This window comes from Sinocyclocheilus rhinocerous, unplaced genomic scaffold (assembly GCF_001515625.1).
Source record: "Sinocyclocheilus rhinocerous isolate Xijiao unplaced genomic scaffold, SAMN03320098_v1.1 scaffold1111, whole genome shotgun sequence".
Lineage (NCBI taxonomy): Eukaryota > Metazoa > Chordata > Actinopteri > Cypriniformes > Cyprinidae > Sinocyclocheilus > Sinocyclocheilus rhinocerous.
The window spans coordinates 340,162-363,151 of record NW_015655406.1 but is presented as its reverse complement, the minus strand read 5'-3'; the positions used below and the strand labels follow the sequence as shown (position 1 = coordinate 363,151).

At 37.3% G+C, this 22,990-nt stretch overlaps 2 protein-coding genes across 2 annotated transcripts; both read right to left on the bottom strand.

Annotated features, from left to right (window-relative positions):
- Positions 1–5,623: 5,623 nt before the first annotated feature.
- LOC107718242 (ADP-ribosylation factor-like protein 8B) lies at positions 5,624–13,056 on the bottom strand. Its single transcript, XM_016525235.1, has 7 exons — positions 12,835–13,056; positions 11,137–11,217; positions 10,903–10,976; positions 9,680–9,773; positions 9,080–9,147; positions 8,417–8,487; positions 5,624–6,133 (listed from the first exon to the last, which is right to left on the bottom strand). The coding sequence occupies exons 1-7, from the start codon at positions 12,955–12,957 to the stop codon at positions 6,084–6,086; spliced, it is 561 nt and encodes a 186-aa protein (XP_016380721.1). The 5' UTR covers positions 12,958–13,056; the 3' UTR covers positions 5,624–6,083.
- A 2,156-nt stretch (positions 13,057–15,212) lies between these two features.
- LOC107718198 (class E basic helix-loop-helix protein 40-like) lies at positions 15,213–18,602 on the bottom strand. Its single transcript, XM_016525178.1, has 5 exons — positions 18,193–18,602; positions 18,036–18,099; positions 17,735–17,842; positions 17,220–17,343; positions 15,213–16,994 (listed from the first exon to the last, which is right to left on the bottom strand). The coding sequence occupies exons 1-5, from the start codon at positions 18,267–18,269 to the stop codon at positions 16,156–16,158; spliced, it is 1,212 nt and encodes a 403-aa protein (XP_016380664.1). The 5' UTR covers positions 18,270–18,602; the 3' UTR covers positions 15,213–16,155.
- Between the last annotated feature and the right edge of the window lie 4,388 nt (positions 18,603–22,990).

The window sequence follows — 22,990 nt, the reverse complement described above, 5'->3', positions numbered from 1 at the left end:
ACCTGGACCCATCCACAGCTTAACTACCTCACCGCCTCAACAGAAATCCCACCAGCTGTTCATTAGTACTCAACTAAATGGGATTAATTAGTGTGGGTTTTATTTTAATGTTCCTTGTTGCTCTCCAGGGGTTGGTAAAAGTCCAGACGTGTGCAAAAACATGCTTGTCTTTAGAGCAAGTCTGCTTTACCTGTTTTAGGCAAAGATCGGTTACCCCTGTCAATCTGCTGTTCACCACAGAATCCACAGCTTAACTACCTCACCGCCTCAACAGAAATCCCACCAGCTGTTCATTAGTACTCAACTAAATGGGATTAATTAGTGTGGGTTTTATTTTAATGTTCCTTGTTGCTCTCCAGGGGTTGGTAAAAGTCCAGATGTGTGCAAAAACATGCTTGTCTTTAGAGCAAGTCTGCTTTACCTGTTTTAGGCAAAGATCGGTTACCCCTGTCAATTTGCTGTTCACCACAGAGGTCAAAACCATAAAACTGCTGTCATATCAACATAAAGGAAGCCTACATCAGCCATAATTTGCTATCAAAACATATAATGTAAGTCTCCCAAGATGTTTCTTCACCAAAACAGCAACTATTGTCCAAATCTAGTACTTCATTTTAAAGAACCTCAGGGGTTTGTGATGTAAAACTTGAACCAGCGAAGGTGTTTGTATTTGACATTTATAAGTTTTGATATAATGAACAGACAAAATATCTTGTTTGGTGTGAGGAGACCACAGCCTGCAGCCAGGTATTTAAGAAACACGATAATGCCTCCGGACCAAAAACAACCTTTCAAAACCTCTTCTTGATTTATAAGACTTAATGCATGGAATTCAAATGTTCCTTCAAATGTTTTATTGTGTTGAATGAAACACAGGAATTGATTTGGCAGTGGTCATGAGAGCCCTTTGTTTTATATTCCTAAAGTCTGGCGTGATACAGTAATGCAGTTTTAAGTAAGACCAGCTGTAGTTTTGAGCTACAAATGTCAATGTGACACGTGAACATTACAGCTCATTGCTTACACTGATGGCCTGTCCTAGTGTTTGTGATCAGTCCAGAGCAAAAGGCCAAAGTTTTGCTGGTACTGGTAGATGCCATCACCACACCAATACAATGCCACCCGTAACCATGTCTTGAACATAGGGCAGGAAATTTAAGGGAATATAAAAATAAGTATCAGTGAAAGTAATCAACTGCAATCGGTGAGTCACGTGACGGGTTCAGTCTACATTTAAAAAAAAAAAAAATTCTATCGTAAAAGGGTCGTCAAATGTAAAATTGTTTAGGTTACCTTTGCATCTTATCTCGCACTCTTTCACTGTTAAAAACTGCAGCGTCGCCATCGTGGCATGTTCGCCGGTATCTTTGAACTGTAAAGCCCGCCTTCTTCGATTTGATTGGCTGAGACGGACCAGCCTAAAAACGTAACCACTTTTATTGGCAAAATATTTTAATATTACCCAAATTAAATTATTTTCTTTGTGACTTCAACTACTTCATTATGACACTAAAAAGAATTAACAACAAAAAAGTATTACATTTGTTACGTAATTTGATTCACTACCAATGTGCTTTGTTTCTTATTTTACTGAATTTTCTTTTTTTTTTTACTGTCTTCCTTTATTTTTTTATCTATGCTGTCATCCATTGTTATACTTAATATCAAAATTCTTGTTTGTATCACCTGGTTGGTTTAACAGTTAATAATAATAATAATAATAATAAAATAAATAAATAAAAAAACGAGCACCATCAAGAATATCAAATATTGGGGGTACAATTTTGGCCATTTCTAATAATTACGATCTGCATCAAACATCTTTCTAGCTGTCTAGCTTTATAGCTGTTCTGATATTATATTTGGAACTGGTGAACTAATGGAACTTATCTTCAGTACAGTTCAGTGTGTATATACCCAGACAGATTAGCTATAGACTAATTTAAAGCTTAAGAGAACTTTTAAAGTGTTTTTATATACTATGTTCTGTGGTGTGCCATTCTCAAGAGTGTACTTGCCAGAATGACCGATTGTAGTAAGATTCCATTCAAGGAGTCTTTACACACACACACACACACACACACATAAAATTAATTAATTAATTAATTAATTAAAATAATTAAATAGGTGCTGTAAAGATGCTAGAAGGATCACAACAACAGTTAGCTGGCTGATATATATATATAGATAGATAAATTAATAGTACTGTGTTAAACGTGATCAGATTCTTCACTGTGATTATGACATGCTTTTAAGCGTCGAACAATGTTTTAAAACTGACACGCATCTGGTTTAAAACGAACTCAAACATAAATTCAGCTCTATGGTCTTCTCTTGCCACCATGAGGCCCCTTGACGCACTGCAAGAACCCATTGACGACCAGAAAATAAACTACTGTGAACAGTAAGAGTTTTTATGAGTAAATGTTATGGTCTGTTCTAGCCAATAATAAATAAATAAACAAACATGCATAATATTGATTCATCTTTGTAATCTATACATATCATCTGTGTTTGCCCTACAGACTGTTTTGCAGCTACACTAGCAGTTTGTATAGATTTGACAATTTTTTTTTCATATGATCTTAAAAATATGTATACACGTTTGAAATTAGTTTTGTTGTAATATGTATATTATATGTTTGACGTATTGATTTTTATTCTTACTCAATGAACCATACTTCCATTTGTGTTATTTAAGTTTTAGTGACTTAACAATTGTAAAAATGTGGGGGAAAGTGAAGTGAGTAAAAAAATGTGTATGCATGTTTTGCATTGCATTTTATCTGTAAATGGAACAAATGCTGATTACACCACCTTAGAACTTCAGCCAAACAACTCTTTCGACTGTCAAATGTAATGGTACAAAATGCACAGGCTGACAGTCACCCTAAAAAAACTATTTATTGAGCAATCACAAAATAATGCAAGAGACACAAATAAGAGCACTCGGCAAAATAAACAAAAAAAGCTTTACATTTGCTTATATACAAAGTCAGCAACAGATCCATTGATATTTTTATGTGTGGATAGTCACACGAAGGAGAGAAGACACCATCCTGTATAGTGTTTAAAGGCGGCACAGAGATTATCACACGAGGAAACAAGCTTTGGCCACAGACCTGCTGCGCTTGGGTGAGCAGAACCGACAACACACATCATGTCTGAATGAATTAATCACAAATAGATATGAACGGTGAAGGTCTGACCTCCAATCTTGTACTACAAGGCTGCGGGAATGTCTCAGCAATGTCGATACAATCACAAATCACAATATTATAACAAGGCCATTAATATGTCCTGTAAAAATTAAAAACATTCTGGGATTTCTGGGCACCATTTGAGATAGCCGATTTGAAAAGAGGGAGAAAGAAAACTAGAGAAAAGAAAAAAACTGAAAGATGTATGTAGCATTTATTAAAGCCCTTTATAAATGGGTTAAACAACATTCAAACTTGAGCAATTGCATACAATTTTATGTCCATTATAACTAACTATTTTGTAAAAGCCTAAAAAACACAACATGGTGGGGGGAAAAAATGTAATTAACGAGAACATGCCAGTATTAGCAAACATTTAAATCATTCCTTCCAAACAGAAGCCATAAGAAATCAAAAACAAGAATTTCCCAAAAAATAATTATTAACTATTAAGCCAAACATTTATATAAATTGTTTGGCTTAGTAGTCCGTATCCATCAGAAATTGATTCTTAAAGTTCACTTGCTTTCACTATAGTATTCATTCACTAAGTAGTATTTGGATGAACAATATTTTATGCTTATAACAGTATTTAATGCTAAACAGTCTGTAATCAATGCACCTATCAGGCCTTTTATGGCAGCACAACTAATGCTTCTCAGTAGCTGTAAATATACAGTCAAACAAAAGCCTTTGTTCTCAGGATTAAGTCCTAGATTTTTAAGGATTCATTAATTATAGAAAACCAAACATTTTAACGATTTAATCGGAGTATCAACACAAATACGAATAAATCTTTAGACCTGCTTCATAAAACAACATATGTTGGTTTGAAGTATTCAGACTTAACATCATGGTACACAACTCTCTGAACGCTCACTGTAGCTCATGACACCGCTGAGGTAGATTAGAGCCGTAAGAAATAGTCTGAAAACTACAGCAGAAAGTCTATTCATCTCAGTCTTCAAGCAATGTGTTGGCGGAAAACTACTGAATCGAGAACATCATGCAGCTAATAGTCCGTGAGTCAGTATTAATAAGTCAGAAATAACAGAAGATGACTGCAATGTTGTTTTAGTTGTAAAACTCATATTTAGAATACAGGAAGAAGAACTTTGCAGCATTTAGGGGCTTGATCAGAAAAAAAGGACATCAAAAAAGCTAGCATTTGAGACACTGCCAGAAAAAGTTGAATTCAATTTTTGTTCATTCGCAAAAGGGTTCGGATAGTTTCACCCAGAAGCAAGACCCTCCGCTTCCAGTGTGTGAATCATGCTCCTAAACTAAATAAACATTAGTTTGGTATGTTAACCAGTAATGGTTTGCAATGCACAGTATACATTGTAGCAATCAGGTAATTATGTAATGATTGTGGAGCTAACATATGCATAGCCAATGAATACAATAATCAGTGCTAATGTAATAATGGCACCTATAGTAAGTTTAGACTAGCTGTTTGTGCTTATATAACATACTATATTCATTTTGGGTTTAAAATGTGAGTATCTGCAAAAGGCACTTAACTTAATGCACACTAATTCATGTAAATGCCAAGATGTCCCTCAGCTGTACAGGATCCTGTTAGAATTGAGATGTTTTATGCTCAAGGCTGCTGTATGTGAAGCATGTCCATGAGCTGTAGGTCATGAATATTAATCATCTGGGCTTTGTTATTGTAATGAGACTCAAATAGGAAAAGATTTAGACGGAGTCATGATGATGATCTGAAACATGGGGAGACTCATTCTAAAATCATCTCGACTCATGAATATTAATCATGGGAGCATCAGCTAGTAGAACCTAATAAATGTCTAGTCATCCAGCTAGTCAACCGGCTACAATTCAACTCTGAAACCAAGCAAATATAAAATTTGATTATTTCACTAATAGATTGGGGGAACAGTTGCTCCACACATAGATTCAATGAAAAACATCAGCTGAACGTACACTACCGTTCAAAAGTTTGGGATGGTAAGATTTCTTGATGTTTTTGAAAGTCTCTCATGCTCACCAAGGCTGTATTTATGTGATCAAAAATACAGTAAAAACAGTTATATTGTGAAATATTATTACAAATTTAAACAACTGTTTTCTATTTGAATAGATCTTAAAAATGCAATTTATTTCTGTGATGCAAAGCTGAATTTTCAGCATCATTACTCCAGTCTTCAGCGTCACGTGATGCTTCAGAAATCATTCTAATATGATGATTTGCTGCTAAAAGAAACATTTCTTATTATTATCAATGTTGTGTAATATTTTTGTGGAAAACGTGATACATTCTTTGATGGACAAGAAGTTCAACAGCATTTATGTGAAATAGAAACCTTTTGTAACATTATAAAAATCGGTTACTTTTGACAAATTTAATGCATCCTTGTTGAACAGAAGCATTCATTAAAAAGAAACCTTACTGACTCAAACTTTTGAAAAATAGTGTACATTTATAATGTATTGAAGCCCTAAATACACAATACTAGCAACGCAAAAGTTCATTCTAACCACTCTTTGTGGTAAAATGCTTTCCCACAATAAATTATACAAAATCAGACCAAAAGAAAAACCCCAACAATAACACAATAACAATAAAGGATAAGGAGACTACCCCCGAAACTGATTTAAAGCACATCACTTTGTAAATGGTCAAAACAAGATGTTTAGCTTAAAAAAAAAAAAAGCGATTATGATTTGAGTGGAGTCTGAGGCCCACTGGTGAAGATGCTTTACTGACAGTCCGTGTGTAATAGAGAATGAATGAGACGGGCAGTTACTGGACAGACAGATGCGGCTGAGAGGGACTGCGTCACTGGTCACAGGAAGAGCGCTGGGCTGAGCTGGAACGAGGGCAGGACTGGACTCACAGGTATAGGACGGGGTCTGTTCTCAACTTCTCCGAGACTTTGAATGCTGGATCAACCACTGCAATGTGATATCTGCAGGAAGGAAGGGATGAACAATTGTGTTTTTAGAATATCTTTTGATTCACTTCAAAACTTCTCCCAAACTGAAGTATTCATATGTTGATTTCCAGCAGATTGTAAACACTGACTCTGTGGCACTTTCAAAACATTGCACTGTTTGACAGCAATTCAAAAGTACCAAATGTTGCAGGCAAAAAATGCATTATAACATAGCAGATGTCACACACTGCAGCTTATCTCGGCCAAGTATTGTCCTATCCTAACAAACCATACATCAATGGAAAGCTTATTTATTCAGCTTTCGGATGATGTATAAATCATTCGGGAAAACAAATTGACACTTAAGACTTATTTTGTGGTCCAGGGTCACAAATAAGAACAATTATTGCTGGTTTCTTTCATGTTCACTTAAATTTCATCAAATTGCGGCAACAGGGATGCCGTATTTTTGTAGGCCAACCCAGAAGTCATTAACATGCATCTTCCCTCAATAAAAAGCCAATAGGATTTTTCCACTGCCCTTTGGATTATTACATAAAATAAGCACTGTGACCTACAAAAGTTCATGATTTTTTCACATTTTGTTAATCAAAATAATCTTCACAAATAAACACAACTTTAATCAATTTTGAAGCCTAAATACAATTGTCAAAAGTAAAAAGTCAGTTAGGCTATAAACGAACTACACCAGTCAACGTCACCACCATTAAGCTTCCAACAACACTTTCAGTCTTTAGAAAGTTTAAGTTAGAATAGTCTGTATCGGGAGTATAAACACCATGAGGCTGTGAAACCAGATTTGTGAGTAGATGAGTTTTCCTGTTTCGGCATGATGTTTAATGTCTCTGGCCTCTGTAGTCCCATTTAGCCACTTGTTAGTAACCAGACTAATTAAAATCTTAAAATTAAATCTTAAATTAAACCGTCAATGGCTTATTATGCAACTATGCTAATTCACTTTCTTATATGCAGCTATTTGATGACGGAAATGTTGTGAATTGAATAATGATCCAACACTTGAATGACTGCTATTAGTGACGCTTATAACATAAAATAAAAGTAAATGTCTCACAAAAACTGTTTTACACCATTACAAATATTTCCTTGCGCAGAGTAGCTATGAGTATGTGGAGTATGTGTCATAGTTTGGGAACAGCAGCTTCAAAGGAACATATTGGCTTTTTCTAATTTGCTGCTTGTAAAGCTAATAAAAACAGTGAGTAATGTAGTGTAATAAATGCAAATGGACGGCTTCTCAGATTAGTGAAAATGAAGATGAAATCACAACCACCACAACCGTACTGCTTGGTGATAAAACCTAAAATGTAAAAGGAACAAAACAACTCTCAATAGCTGCAACGTGAATGAGTCACGGTGAGGTGGTTCATGAGTCATTTGATTCAGTATTAGCCGCTGAAGTAAATATACTTGCACTCCAGCAGGACTTCTTTTAGCAGTTCTGAACACACATACTGTGCTCTGAGTCTTACTCATACTTTTTTCAAGAAATCTGAGCATCTACTTTAAGTTTTTACAAATTAAGCTAATACACAATATAAAAATTTTCAACATCAATAATATCACATGCTTGTGTCACTCAATACCATAAAATTAGATTTCAACATTTTCTGAAAATGTGAGTAGTGTTTACCTCCGCAATGCTAGGATCCTGCATGCGACTGGCAGAGTTGCTATGCAGTTGCTAGGATGTTTTAATTGACCCTTCGCAAAGACCCGCCCCCCTTAGTTACTGTTGCTACGTCTGACATGCCATGGCACTCTCACGCCACAAATCATGTTCTCACGCAGTGAAAAATACATTGCGGAGCGAAGAGGAAACACACAACACGCTGACAGACAAGACAGAGCAGGTTACTTTTGGTATGAAAAAGTCTCAGCTTTCAAATTTTGTCATTTTTTTAAGAAATTCAAACAATAAATACCGTTTTGTGGCTCTTTAATGTGTCGTGACAGATCGCTGTAGCACCTCAGTTCAAGCGGCACCTGAACCAATCATCTATTCCTCTTTACTAGCTATAGTACAAAATAAACATGAATGAACACCAGAAGGTGTCTTGTTTCAACCGTGGAAAGACGTCAATACAAGTCATTCGAGTTCAAGTCACCTACGTTAATCTACTCTCCTGACTGGTTTGTTTGTCGGAGAAAATGGCAGATTCGGCGTTATGATTGGTCAGATCGCCTGTCAATCAAACTAATTGAACAAGCGAAGGGTCAACTGACCAAACATCACAGTTTTACAGTTGGATGTGTATAAAATGCAGTAACTCTCACCTATATTGTCTTTCTCTTTGCATGAAACGGAGTAGCAGCAGATCTCTCGGTCTTGAATGGCAGACAGGTTCCTGTGGGAATATGAAACAAAAATGTTAAAAAACATTTGCCATTTTTTGATTAGCCTCACAACAACTCTGTCTAAAGATCTGGGGATGGTCACCGTCTGTGGAAATGTCACAAAATCCCAGAAAAAAACATAAACGGAAGACACAAGAGGACAGAACTGCCACAGAGTATTTTGGAGTTGAAATAACAAAGAAGTCTAAAAAGAGGAAAGCAATACTATGTGATTAAAGTATGCAATTTCATTACGATCAAAATCATCTAGAGATCATACTGCCATCATATGACAGCAATATTGTTTCTGTATGAAGCTACAGAACTACAGAGTACAGAAGATATTAGCCTACACCACTTAGGCCTATTAAAATATTCTTTAAAACAAAACTGACCCGAAACAATAGGTAGTCCTACAGAATGTGCTTTTTAAAAAATAAATTTTTTGATACTTTTGGAGCTTTGGTGTTGCCGACTTTGCATCTAAAATATTTCTGTATGAAGCAGGAAACACTTAAATAAATCTCTCACTCGCATGGCCCCAAACTTGCTAATCAAACAATCACTTAAAGAAAGATCGAGTAATGCAAAAAAAAGTCTTACATCTTTTCGATTAGTTGTTTCTCATCTAGTGCGCTGGGGAGATCTCTTTTGTTGCCAAGGACAAGTACCTGTGGAGGATAAAGTAAAGATAAATCAATGAAAAATGCACCTCTTGAACCTCTTTAGGTTTAAACTGCACGTTTAACATTGGCACTTTCGCTTCCAGTGCTTAAAGATTTATGCTACTGGGTGTTGGTTCTACATCAGATCATGCTACAACTGTCTTTTTAAATTGTTCGCTTTAGAAAATAGTGGGCGGCACTGTCAAAAGTCCCATCACTCCCTACAGACAGATAATCCATGAGCGATCAGTTTCCTCTGTGCTGATTTCTCTGCTGAAGATACGACCTATAATGTGCCCTGTGAGGACATCTGGGACCACAGAAGCTGACGGTAGAGATGCTTAGTCATGCTCCTTAAATAAGACACAGCAGCTGGGGAAAGATCTGGAAAAGGTGTGGTGCGATGGCTAGGCTTGATTTTCTGTTTTGGTAAATTCAGCAGTAATAAAACAGCACAAAGTATTAATAAGAGAGACAGTCCTCCATTAACAGCTGCAAATCAGGAAATCAGCTGCAATAATAAAACTATTCTTCTTACAGGAATGCCTTGCAGTTGTGGTTTGTCTAACAAGTTGTGTAGCTCGTTTCTTGAGGCTTCGACCTTTTCACGATCTGCAGCGTCAACCATATACCTGAAAACACCAACAGAGTCCTTAATGCAGTCGTTCATAATGTAAACACTAAAACTTCATGTTAGGGATAATATACAGTCAGCCAGACGTTATTGCAAAATAAACACTGATAGGTTGATCAGGACCCCAACATGAAGCAGAGTGGTCTTGTGTCACCATGATGGGGTTTATTTTGTGATAATGCCTGATTGGTGCATCATACCACGTATTACAAAGCTACTTATCAAAAAAGCAAATAAATGGACAAGAAATATTTGTATAATAGCTTGTATCTTGAGCTAAGAAAAAACAGTCTATTACAAAACAGAAAACAAAGCAACAAAATGAACACTGAAACAATGTCTATTTATTTATTATACGCTACCATAAAAAATAGAACTAGAAATCAATACTTTTATTCAGCAAGGATTAATTAAATTTATCAAAAGTGCCAGTAAAAATATTTACGTTGTTACAAAAAGTTTTTAAAAAATGCTGTTTTGAACTTTCTATTAATCAAAAAATACTGAAAAAAAAGTATCACCGTTTCCACAAAAAAAATTAAGCAACAAAAAACATGTTTCAACATTGATAATAAGAAATGTTTCTTCAGCAGCAAATCAGCATATTAGAATGATTTCTGAAGGATCATGTGATGCTGAAGACTGGAGTAATGATGCTGAAAATTCAGCTTTACCACCACAAGAATAAATTACATTTTAAAAAATATTAAAATAGAAAAAAGTTGATTTAAACTGTAAGAATATTTAACAATATTACTGTAAACTTTTATTGTATTTATGATCAAATAAATGCAGCCTTGGTGATCATAAGACACAATCAAAAAAATAATTAAAAAACAAATTACCAGCCCTAAACTTTTGAACAGTAGTGTATATTAATGTATTATTAATCTGCAATCAGTTACCTTTTTCTACAGGCTGACTAGCCAACAATATTTAGCTACAAAGTAATATGTCTAATTTTAAGTTCTCTCTTTAATCTAGCTCCTAGATGCACTTTGATGGTCATTATGCAGAAATATCTAACCGCTCAATGTCACTGACCAATCAGAATCAAGTATCACAGAGGGCAGTGAAATAAACCATTTTAAATGTCTCTGATGGGACAAAAAGCAGATTATACTCACACTATGGCATTAACGCCCCGGCAGTATCGCTCCCACATGCTCCTGAACCGCGGCTGCCCGCCTATATCCCAAATCTATGTGAAAACAGCACATATTTGTGGACATAATGGCAGGAACTGGTGATGTAACATAATGTACTTGTGATGCACATAATGTGCATTAAAGAGTCTTTATATCTGGATCCAAGAAAACCCTCCTTGACACAGAAGAACAATCAGTGTAGATAAGACTTACTTTTATTGTTACGTTGCCTTTGGTGACTTTCCTCATGTTGAAGCCGACTGTAGGGATCATGTCTTCATTGAACTGACCAGACTAGTGGAAAAGAAACACGCTGATCATTTCAATAACATAAATAAAACAAACCTGCATGTGAAGGGTTGCACAAGTTTACAAAACGACAATGTAATAGTCGTTTCACAAAATAACAGCACACAAGAGGATGTCAATGGGGAGTATTAGTAAGAGCGACGGGAATTGTTGGTAAAACAAGCCAGAAAGTTTCATGTTTCATAATTTAGTAAATTGTGCAAAAGATTCAAACTAAATAGATTTTTTTCAACCATGTGGATTTTAAAATTAGTCTCAAGGGATTTCATATCTAATAAATTAATCATTTTTTAGGTGAAAAGGGAAAAACAAGAGCTTCCCTTAAAAATATGATCATAATTCATTGAGCAAGGTGTTCTCTGTTGCAAAACCCTCATATTGAGGATAGAAATCTAAAAGAGCTTAGTTAAATTCATGGTCATATTACAAAACAACTAAGAGCTGCAACTATGTAACTGCATGTTGATCTGCATTTGAAGATCTTCAAAGCATTAAATCAAGATTTCTTCCACATTTATTGTGGTACTTTTCCATTTTTTGTCGTTTATGGTTTACAATACAAGTAAATCATCATAAAACGCATATATTAGCTGTGCAAACTGCAAACTTAACTGGTTTGTATTTATGAGTGAAAAATACTGAGTGAATGATGTGTTCCATAAATCATTCACTGAAACTAGAATAACACCTGCAAGATTATGAAACTGGACGAGATGATTCTCTTTTCCCCTTTGAATTCACTTTCAAACCATCATGTAGATTTGTTAGAAACCCTGGGTTTGTAAAGTCGTTGTTGCAGAAGCATCTATGAGAAGCAAAAGGGCAACTCTCATGATTCAAGAACCCCCATTGGGACAGTCACTTGCTCTTGGGCACATTGCCTAATTTCAGATTCAGGCTGCTACTCAGAGACCTTCTGAAATATGGGTCACACCGAGGTTTATTTTCAGGGTTATCTATGGATTCCACAATTCTTACAACTGATTCACTTCAGACGCTAAACACAGAAGCAAAACCACAATGAACCAGCACTGACATGTCAAAAATACTTAAAGGAGATTGAAAAGAGAGAAAAAAAGAGACTCTCACAAATGACATCTGTTCTGAGTCAGATGCATCCATAAAGGGAAGGTTGTTTTCAGATCACATAATAATCTATGAAGGAAATCAAAAAACACATCTGGCACTGAACATAAACATATTAGGAAATCCATAATACCAAATTACCATGTCTCATTTTGCAATAATATTAAACAATACTGTAATAATATTATTATACATTTTATATATTATAATATATAATATTAAAATAATATAGGCTTTATTAATATCATTACATAAGATTTAAGAGCTTAAACACACAAGTGGCATCTCATCCACCCTAAAAGTCATCAGTGTCTTCAAACCTTGAGAAACTAGCCATTCATTTTTCATATACAAGCTAAGACATTAAGCATCCCATAGGGAAACATCACACCCATATTCATAAGTGCACACTGCTCACACGAACAGCTTTTAAAGCATCTGTTCTCCACCCCTAGCAGGCAATGACATGACAACAATAAAAGATGTTCAAACTGCGAGGAATGAAACCAGACTTACAGCAATCACGTTGACAAAAGTGGTTTTTCCAGAGTACTGCAGTCCCACCAGCGTCAGCTCCATCTCTTCCTTCCAGAAGAGCGACCTGAACCAGTCCAGGAGCCGGTGAATGAGGGCCAACATCTCCGCGCTGCGCTGCTGGCTGAGATCTGATCGTCAGGATGATACAGGGCAGATTCCGCTCCTGCTGGAGGAATCAATCCAAGAGAAAGAGGAAGCAGGCTGAGGTCAGGTGACAACAGATGACGCACAATAAACGCGCCGCGCCGAAAATGACCGAGCGGATATCGTTCAGAATAAAAGTCCTCCAGCACTCGCGTCACACCGCTGTGCAACAAGTAACGCGTAGCTAAGTAAATAAACACATACTCGGGAAAACTTTGTATTACTAACTTTGTATTACTTTGCTTGCACAACAAGAAAATAAAGTCCAACTTTATTTATTAATAAACAAGTGATAAAATAAATTAAGTAAATAAATATTAGGCAAACTTATGTATATTTATTTGATCAAACAAACAAACAAACAAACAAAATAATACATGCAATTATTTAATAAATTAATTAATTGTATAGAAAATGTAGCCTAATACACATTATATATTCTATTTATATATAGTTTAATGCAAACAATGAATTATTATAGACAAATAATACAATAAAAATAAGAAGTAAATGGACATGAAATACTGTCCAGCATACAAATAAGAAGTAAAAATAAGTAGATCGTTGTAAATATATCAATATAAGTTGAAAAAAATGCACGACTACGTATTAAGCTTAAGTCTTCTGACAGGCTTCTCTCAAGTAAAGACCACACTGTAAATAACTACAGTAAACAGACAAGAAAGAAAGAAAGAACATTTTGTGCTTAATTGTTCGTTTGAACACGAGATGTAAAGTTCGTCGCAGTTCATCGATTTTCCACACGATGGCGCTAAAAGCTTTAGAATAGAATGATGAACCATTTATTTTTACATAGTTTCCTACGTCAATTACAATATTACTGACTGTGTGTTTTTGTTTGTTTTTAGAAACGAATTATAATGTTAGCTTTTTATGACAGCCAATAGCAATGTTGCCACTTTATTTCACTTATTTATTTATGTATTTGTTTGTTTGTGTATTTGTTTATTTATTGCTTGCATTTTGGTAAGAGCTCTACACCAGTTAAAGCCTATTTAAATCTTATCTTATCCTCCTGCTTTGGTACAGTATAGTTAATAGCTAGTTAATAGTTAATTTGATAGTTTTACAACCAAATAGCCTAATGATAAGAATACTTAATATCTCTAAAACATAGTATGATTTTATTGTTTAATTATATTAACTAATTATATTTATAGATTTTATAGGTATTAATCATTTACATACAACATATAATACTGCTATTGTCTCATAATCCTTCATTTGAGTGTCTTTATCGCGGAGTTGTCCTGACTGTGCTGGATGTGTGGCATGTGGCTGCCCATGCTTCGGTGCAGCGAGCGAGCGCGGCCCGCCGTGCGGCTCTACATGTGATCGGCAGGTCAGGCGCGATTACACGCTTCCCAGCGGGGCGGAGGAGTGAGGCTGCACTGGATCGAGCACACAGCCAGACACGCGGGGAGACTTAACCTAATTCAACAGCTAACGAGCATTAGAAAAGGACGTGATTCATCTAAGAAATGTAACTCAGTTGCAAAGAATTTAATAATAACCGGTTATGTATTCTTTGCTCATTTTTGGGGGTTATAAAGGCTTTTTGGTAGAAAAAGTGCACCACAAAACCTTATCGAAAATGCATGGACTTTAGTTAGGTGTGAGGCTGGAATATTTGTAACCTGACTCTTATCATACTGTGTGCCTAAACTAAAGGATTTGCATAGACAGAGCAAGTTTATGGGTTATGTGAGTGTTACATAAGGACAAACTGTGATGGGAAAAACAGCGAGGTTGTTTTTTTCAGCTAAATATGTTCAAGCTCTCAAACACAGACTCAGACAGGCATGATTTCCACAGGAAAAAAAAAAACTTTATTAATACTTTTTCTTTAATATATGTCAACAATACTTTAGACAAAATATATACATCAAGCAACCTTTTCCTAGGTCCCAAAATAAAAAAGTAAGTACCTCTTCCTATACAAAACTATTATATTGTTTTTAACATTACATTCACTTTCTTTTGCTTCTATGTAGAATCCAGGATTAAAAATGTAGATATCCGCCATCATGTTTACTGCTTTAAACAGGTAAAGGCAACAGGATGAACAAAGATCTGTCCTAATTTGACCGGAAATGAACACAGAACATGATGCAGATCGAGTCTAGGTCCAAAGCTATGTACACAATTTCATGGCATACAGCGTTCGGCTGTATGTGGGTCACGTATCAAAAATACAGATGTACAAGTAGTATAAACAAAATAATTACACAACGCAGTTACCTCACAACAACTTCACCTACGTGCACGAATGGATGGGAAACTCAAAAGCTACAGCGGAGTCATGATTACGTGACTCCCGTATTTACACGAGCGTCACGTCTCAGGGGTCAATGGCGTCCTTGTTTATGCAAGGAAACTCAGGTGAGCGCGAGATGAGAAACGTGCACGCCGTGTGCTCCGGTCAACAAAAGCAAAGACATTTATTTGGTAGCATTCTAGTCTAAAAGGACGGTTCTTATAGGTTAAAGCAGTCACAGAAGCAGAAGAGAGTGGAGCTTCCTGATCAAGCATCCACGGCACAGAGAAATGTCCAAAAAAGCAGCATCTACAGGGGTGATGTTTTATTACAAAAATGACTTTTTCGTTTACATTCAACAAATGAAAAGGTGCTTGTGCAAAGGGCAAAGTCCTTAACATTGGGGGACCATCTGCACGTCACATTCGGGGTTATTGTTTTGTATTGTTTTTAACTTAACATTTGGCATAAGTGCAGAGAGCAGCCGTTCGCCCACCCCAGGTCCTTTCTCTCGAACGACAGAGCTCACTGTCCTCATTTTGACCTTCTTCACAGTGTCTCACAGTGCTTTGCACGGGGCCTCCTTTACCCGTCTGCGTCCACGCGGACCGTTCCATCTCTAGTTGTGTGTCTGCTGGTTGTGGAGGAAGTTGATAAGAGTGTGTGTGTGTGTGTGTGTCTCTGCGGTTGAAGGGAGGCCGTCGTACGTCTGAAAGGAATCAGAACAGCTGTTTGCCGTACTTGAGGGCGCGTCTTTGAACTTTGCCTTCGCGCCCTCTTCAACCGAACCCTCTTCGGGAGCTTATGCAGCAGGGAAGTCCACTCTCAAGACCCAAACATTCAGAGAGTAGGCTATTGGCGGACCCCAGAGTGAGTCCTCAGTCTTTGGTTTCCAGGTTTAACGGGGGAACTTGTTTCAGGGCCTGCAGGAGTGCAGGTGAGTCCATGGAGGTCGGAGTGGTGATGGGGGAGCCCACTCTTGAGGACATGACCAAGGACGAGGGGAGTTTCTCAGGGGACATACCCACCGGGGAGCCGCCGAGGCCTGGGTACAATACAGGCATGGTTCCCGGGTACCAGCACTTCTCCAGCATGGGCAAGTACGCAGCGGCCGCTCCGGTTGGAAAGAGGTAGAAGGGCATGCAAAGGGGCTGGTGTGGAGAAAAGCTCACGTAGGGGCTGTGGCCGCCCACTACGTCGTGTCCCGACAGAGATTCGTCTTCTGAAGAGTCGGACCTCTGCCGCTTGGCCTGTGGCTCATCCAGCTCTTCTTTAATGCTGCCGCTGTACTTGAGATCTCCAGCATCTTTGCCGTAGTAGATCGGCTGCTGGACTTTCAGTTCACGCTTCTCGAGCTCACCCCCGTAGCCGCTGTCGGTATCCGTATCGCTCCCGCTTTGCTCACTGCTGTGGGGATAAGTCCTTTGTATAACGGGCACGCAGTTTTTAGCGTGGCCCTCTGCTGCTTTCGGCTGTGGGCTTGCCGGTTTCTCCCTGCTTTCTTGAGCTTTGGGAGTGGGCTCATCCAGACGAGGGCTTGGTGGGCTTTGAATGAGCTCAGACGCCACTTTTTGAAGGTGGTTGATTATGTGAGAAGGTGTCAGGTCATGCACGGTCTCCTGGTTGGCCAGGAACTGAAGAACCTCCTTGGCACACAAGTGGAACCCGGAATGGAACATCTCCTCGCTGTTTTCCGAGTGCCCACTGCCCTGTTCACCTGCAATAAAACCAATAAGGGTTAGAAACCATGCCGACATTTTCCTTCACAACAGTACTGAAGGCCAGATCATTTGCTGTGTTGCGTAAGTGTGTCTCAGGTTCTTTATTTTGTAATGCACTCGAAAACAAACGAATGGGGAAAGGAAACGTTCAGCGGGGCCACTTCCTGTGAAACGGTAACATTTTTAGTGTGTTGCCCTTTTTGCATGGCCCGAAAACTCACCGATTTGCATTCCATTCTGCAAGGAAATGATCTTCTGTTGCTGCTGCTCCAGGAGGTTGTTAAGAGCTTTCACATGCTTGAGCGTGAGCTCCAACACAACAGCCTTCTCCAAGTGTCCCAGAGTCTAAAACAGGAAGAACCCAGATAAGCATGTTGATCTTTCTTATGTAACACTCTCTGCAGTGTTTTAGAGAGGACAAACCTGCGCTGAGCAGGAACTAAGACACTCCTCTCCGCTCACTAGTGCATGCACATGTACGTGCAAGTAATATTCAAACACTCCAAATGAAAATCTAACATGCCTTGTTGACTAAAGCCAGATTCACGATATGGAGTGCCGAAAATTAAATTATGATGTTTACAGGCTGTATATATTAAAAATGTATATCATGCACATTACAGGAGGGTGACTGATCCAAAAGCAGGACAAACATGATTTATTCATAATCAACAAGCAGGTGGCGCTTTATACTACAACATAGTGAGGTGAGCCCATCCACTCCCATATTACTTACAGTGAGTTTAAGGTGTTCGGGCAGCAAATCCTTCAACTGCGCGATGCACTCGTTAATTCTGTCCCTCCTTTTCTTCTCGATCAATCGATGAGGCAATTTGTACGTATCCTGGAGGTTAATTATTGAAATTGTATGTTAATTTCCATGCGAAAAAAAAAACATAAATGACAAACCAAAACTATCGAAATAAAAAATGTGAAGTTTAAATCTGGTTTATAACAGTAAAAGATATTTATATTAAACAAAAGTGGCAAGTAAAAGTGTGCGCAATCATATGTGTGCGTAATTGCGCATTTCGTACCTTACTGTCCTCACTGCGCTTCATTCCCCGCCGGGGTTTATACACGTACACGGGAAAGTCCATTCTATAAAATATAATAAAATACAGGCAATAAGAAATCTAGCTCTCTGGAAAGCTTTCAGATACATAAATACGCAGCTTCTGGAGTCTGACTTACCCTTGCATGTCAGAGATATCCAGCGAGGCGTGTTTGGCCATACATGGAGGAGGCTGAGCACTGGTAATCCTTTCCATTTTACCCTATTAATATGTCTTACTGATGTAAGAATAGGGTAGATTTAAAAAATATATGTTTAATATAAAAATAAAAAGCAGATCCGTTACTCTCTCATAAAAGTCCACATGTATTTCCCTCGAATGAAGTAGCCTAGTTTTGGTTCCAGATATGGTGTCTCAAAACTAGGACGCAGAACTGATGTTGTTATTAGGTGGAGGTGCAAGAGGCGTTTGTCGGCTCCGGTGCTGGTTAAATGAGTGTATGTGGGTGGATTTGAAGTACGTGTTAAATAAACCCTGTGACTGCAGACACGTCTCGAGTCACATGAGCTTCACGTGTGTGACGGCGCTTTCAGAGCTCTACCCATTTACAGCAGACCGCCCGCCTTCCCGTGTCCCGTGTACCACCATGCTGTTGTTGCCTCTCTCTCTCTCTCTATCTCTCTCTCTCTCTCTATCTCTCTCTCTCTGAGCGCACAATAACAGCTCGTTTCAGGAACGTGTTAGTCTACGGTGTTATGAGCGCCTTATATATATATATGTGTGTGTGTATTTACTGTATTATTTCTACATGTTCGAAATAAAGTTATTCATACAGAAATATGTATGTATGTATATATGTATAATTTTGATTGTTACTTAAAATTAAACGTACTGTAAAATATTTTAGTTTTTTGATCTCTCGAATTCAGCAAATATTTCCTCTCCAGTGCGAGCTGTGTTTGCATAAAGGATTATATTGCTTTACAAACAAGCACTTATTCTGTTTCACACACACACACACACGGGCCTGAATGCAAGCGTGCAGTAGAAGCTTCTAGAACGAAACGGACGGCAAATGAATAATGTCCAGAGCACCTGTTGCTCCATCAATATAATGCAAGTATTCATTAACAAAATTCCCCTGACATGATGCTGGCACATGAACTAGCGCGGCACCGTTGTCATGGTTACACAATAGTAACAGATGCGCGCGGGAACTATCGCGCCGTTATTTCACACCGGGACCATTTGGCGCTCCACGTGCAGCCGCTCATGGCTCTCTCGTGCTGCGCCTCGGTTTGTTGTGGCCGGTTGTACTCGGCGGCGGTCACGTTGAACTCCTCATGGCGGCGCAGGGAAAGGGCGGAGGCGGAGGACCCGACTGAATCCCCGGGACTGACGTCACCCGTTTATTTTAGTACGGAGCAGCTCGAGCTCAATTCAGCCAGGCGCACGCTCTGATGAGAAAGGTGGCGGAAGCGGTGCTCTTGCGCGCTGTTTAACTGTAAATAACGCGCATACATCAAATATAGCAAGATTTTTTTTGTTTTCAAAAGTCTTTGAAATGCTGCTGCGTGTTGAAGTCCACGTGTAAATAATTAGGTAGAATTTACTTTGCTAGATCCATATTACTATACATGCTGCTAAAATTATTTATCAACAAGAAAAACAATGTGATGCATACGATGCAAAATGAGTAAATAAACAAGTTTGGTTTATGTTGTTTTCTCCCACAACAATAAACTTATTTAATAATAAATAAAACAATGTGTTGATTTATTTGAAAATGATTTATGAGTCATTCATTCAAATAAATAAAACGTGCAAGGAAAATGTGACCGTCTTCATTCTGTGCATGAAGAACTGCTAGAAGTCGCATTGAGGTTTTGAAGTCTGCTCATAAAATACATTTAATAATTCAAAGCCCAATAGGATTGATGGAAAGTAGTGGGAGTTTGGTGATTTTTGTATCTCTCGAAGTGCAGCAACAGGGTGACACAGCATCCTTCAGCACGGGCGGAGGACAGAGTCAATGCACGAGACACTTCCTTCAGTCACTTACATGCATTGCCTATTTTGGTTGCAGATGAAATGGAATGACAAAAACAGATTTGTGATGTGTCCTTTAAAATATTGTGGTCACACTTTAATGCTTAATATCATAAATACTGAGTAATATAAATGAACAACCTGTGCTTAATACGCAGTTAGTAGCTACTTAGAACTGACTCTCTCGAGCATGCACTGACACTCACACAGTTCAAGAAGAAAAACATATACTAGAACAGCCCACCATGACCCTAAAAAGCTTGAGCGGGAGACTTGGAGCATAATGCAATAAACTGCAAATGCAATGTGTTTTAAGTGCTTAATTTCACAGTTGGACCTTATATTGGTCACTTTTATTATACAACAAGTGGAACAAGCATTTTAATAGATCATGTGATAACTGAACTGTTTGTTAGGGTGGTTTAGTTTTAAACAGCCTGCTGTCTCAATGCCAATATAGTTTCACGCTGTGTTGCGTGTCTTTTTTGGGCTGTTTTCTTCGTTTAAGGAAAGTCCCCTTATTTGACCGCAAATATGTTAACCTATATCAAATTTAGGAGTGTTGTTATTGCTTTAAGAAAGACGTCATCAGGGGATAATGCATTTCGGGAACACTTTACATTAGTGTCCATTATATGCATTTTATAAATACAGGTGTTTAAAAAAGCAACAGTATTAAAACTGTATTTACAAGTAGCATATATAAAGTACAAATTTTGCATTAGTGTAAATGTAATTGCACTTTTTCATTAATTCTTATTTCAATTAATTCAATTTGACCTGTGTATTTCATAGTTAAAGACAAGAACACACACACACACACATATATATATATAAACATGTATTTTTATGTCAGTTTCTCGACCCTCAGAAGGTTTTTACATTTACCATTTATGCATTTGGCAGATACTTTTATTCGAAGAAATGTGTGCTACTTTGAAGGTGTACATTTTTCTCAGTTCATAGCATGCTCATGAATTTTGCTGGGAATCGAACCTGTGACCTTGCCGTTGCTAGCGCCATACCCAGCTTTAGAAAAGCACACAAAAAAAATCTAAATTAAAAATTATAAAAAAAAATATTCAAAATACTTTAATATTTGCAATTTGTGAAAAAAAAAATGTTTTAAAAAATCCTACATTCATACTTGAATTTTTTTCTCAAATGTGACCATGGACCACAAAACCAGTCATAAGGGTAAATTTTTCGAAAATGAGATTTATACATCATCTGAAAGTGGAATAAATAAGCTTTCCATTGATGTATGGCTTGTTAGTACAATATTTGGCCGAGATACAACTATTTGAAAATCTGGAATCTGAGGGTGCAAAAAAAATCTAAATATTGAGAAAATCGCCTTTAAAGCTGTCCAAATGAAGTTCTTAGCAATGCATATTACTAATCAAAAATTAAGTTTAAAAATATGTACAGTAGGAAATTTACAAAATATCTTCATGGAACATGATCTTTACTTAATATCCTAATGATTTTTGGCATGAAAGAAAAATCTATAATTTTGACCCATACAATGTATTTTTGGCTATTGCTACAAATATACCCCAGCGACTTGAGACTGGTTTTGTGCTCCAGGGTCACAAATGTGAGTTGTATTAAAGGTTCTCACATAGGAGAACCTTTAATACCCCTTCCTCAAAATGGGATTTTAGTGAGTTGTATTGTATCTAATTAGGGTCAGTTTGACAGAGCAATGATCATACCCAGAATTTTAACATAATACAAGAGTTAGTGTAAAGTACAGTGTGACCTCATTTTTTCTACCTAATTTTCCATTTAATTGTTCTTTATAAATAGCACTGGTTAGGACATTTGAACAAAATATTACAGACATATTGAACTCTCTTTAAGTACAAAAATGACTAATAGATCATCGTGCTCATACCTTGCTGGTTAAATGAGAAGCGTGCACAATGTGCTGAGGCTCACAGTTAAAATAGCTTGCATATTAACTTAACAATAAGCTTACTAAAAGCACAGAAGGAAAGTGGCACTCACAGACCCACACTGGACATATTAAAGCTTCAAAAATGTCCTATTTCTTACTAAACTGATGGTTCCCACTCATATTTTCCTCCTTCTGCCTTTGCATCGGTTCATTTTATTTCACAAATGTCATTTAAGTCGTGGAAGGTTTCAGTCTGATGTTGCACTTCACAAAGGGGGATTTTAGAGCGATACTTCTGACGACGCTGTCAAGTGTCAATAATTAAACATTTACGGTACCTGTCTGACACTTAAGTCACACTTCTGCAGTTTTTACAGACAACAGCAAAGTTATACCTCAGTGTTTTACCTTGAAATCGATTTGGGACTCTCCAATCTGACTTGGTACTACATACAAAGCTGCTCTGTCTACGACTCACAAGCACATTAATACGAGTGTCAGCAGTGTGTGGAAAACAGCTTTTTACCTCTTTTGCAGATCGACATGAAAGGTCACAGAAAGTGCATTGCCTTAGAGAAGCATGGGCTGCTGGCTCCTAAGCTTGAATTCTTAACAAGCTTAACTTCCTTTGCGTTGACCAGGATGAATACAATGTCATGTCATAAGAAAGCTGTAAAATGATACAGTCATCAATCTACACATATAGGCAATAATTGTTTTGTACCACTGAAATTTACACATTGTGTGTAGGTACTTACTATTCTGGATGACAGCTAGTATTAATAATGAACAAAATAAAATAACAATGTAAAACAATGAGCAGAATTATTGATATTTAACATTAATGTCCCCTTTTTCACTGTCAAAAGACAAAATACATCCATTTAAACCACAAAAATAAATAAATAAATAAATGAATAATAATAATTCAAAAACTATATTTCAGTTCTGGTCCTTTGAACAATACATACATATTTTATTAAATATCACAAAATTATTTTACAGTCTCATAGAATTTTATATA

Bases quoted from the DNA above. Each gene is read 5' to 3' on its own strand.
- LOC107718198 (XM_016525178.1), bottom strand. From the start codon at position 18,269: ATGGAAAGGATTACCAGTGCTCAGCCTCCTCCATGTATGGCCAAACAC. The intron at 17,843-18,035 runs GTACGAAATGCG...ATTAACCTCCAG, and splicing joins AGCGCAGTGAGGACAGTAAG to GATACGTACAAATTGCCTCA. The intron at 17,344-17,734 runs GTAAGTAATATG...TTCCTGTTTTAG, and splicing joins CCGAACACCTTAAACTCACT to ACTCTGGGACACTTGGAGAA.
- LOC107718242 (XM_016525235.1), bottom strand. From the start codon at position 12,957: ATGTTGGCCCTCATTCACCGGCTCCTGGACTGGTTCAGGTCGCTCTTC. The intron at 9,774-10,902 runs GTGAGTATAATC...TGGTGTTTTCAG, and splicing joins CGGGGCGTTAATGCCATAGT to GTATATGGTTGACGCTGCAG. The intron at 6,134-8,416 runs GTGAGAGTTACT...TCCTTCCTGCAG, and splicing joins CAAAGAGAAAGACAATATAG to ATATCACATTGCAGTGGTTG.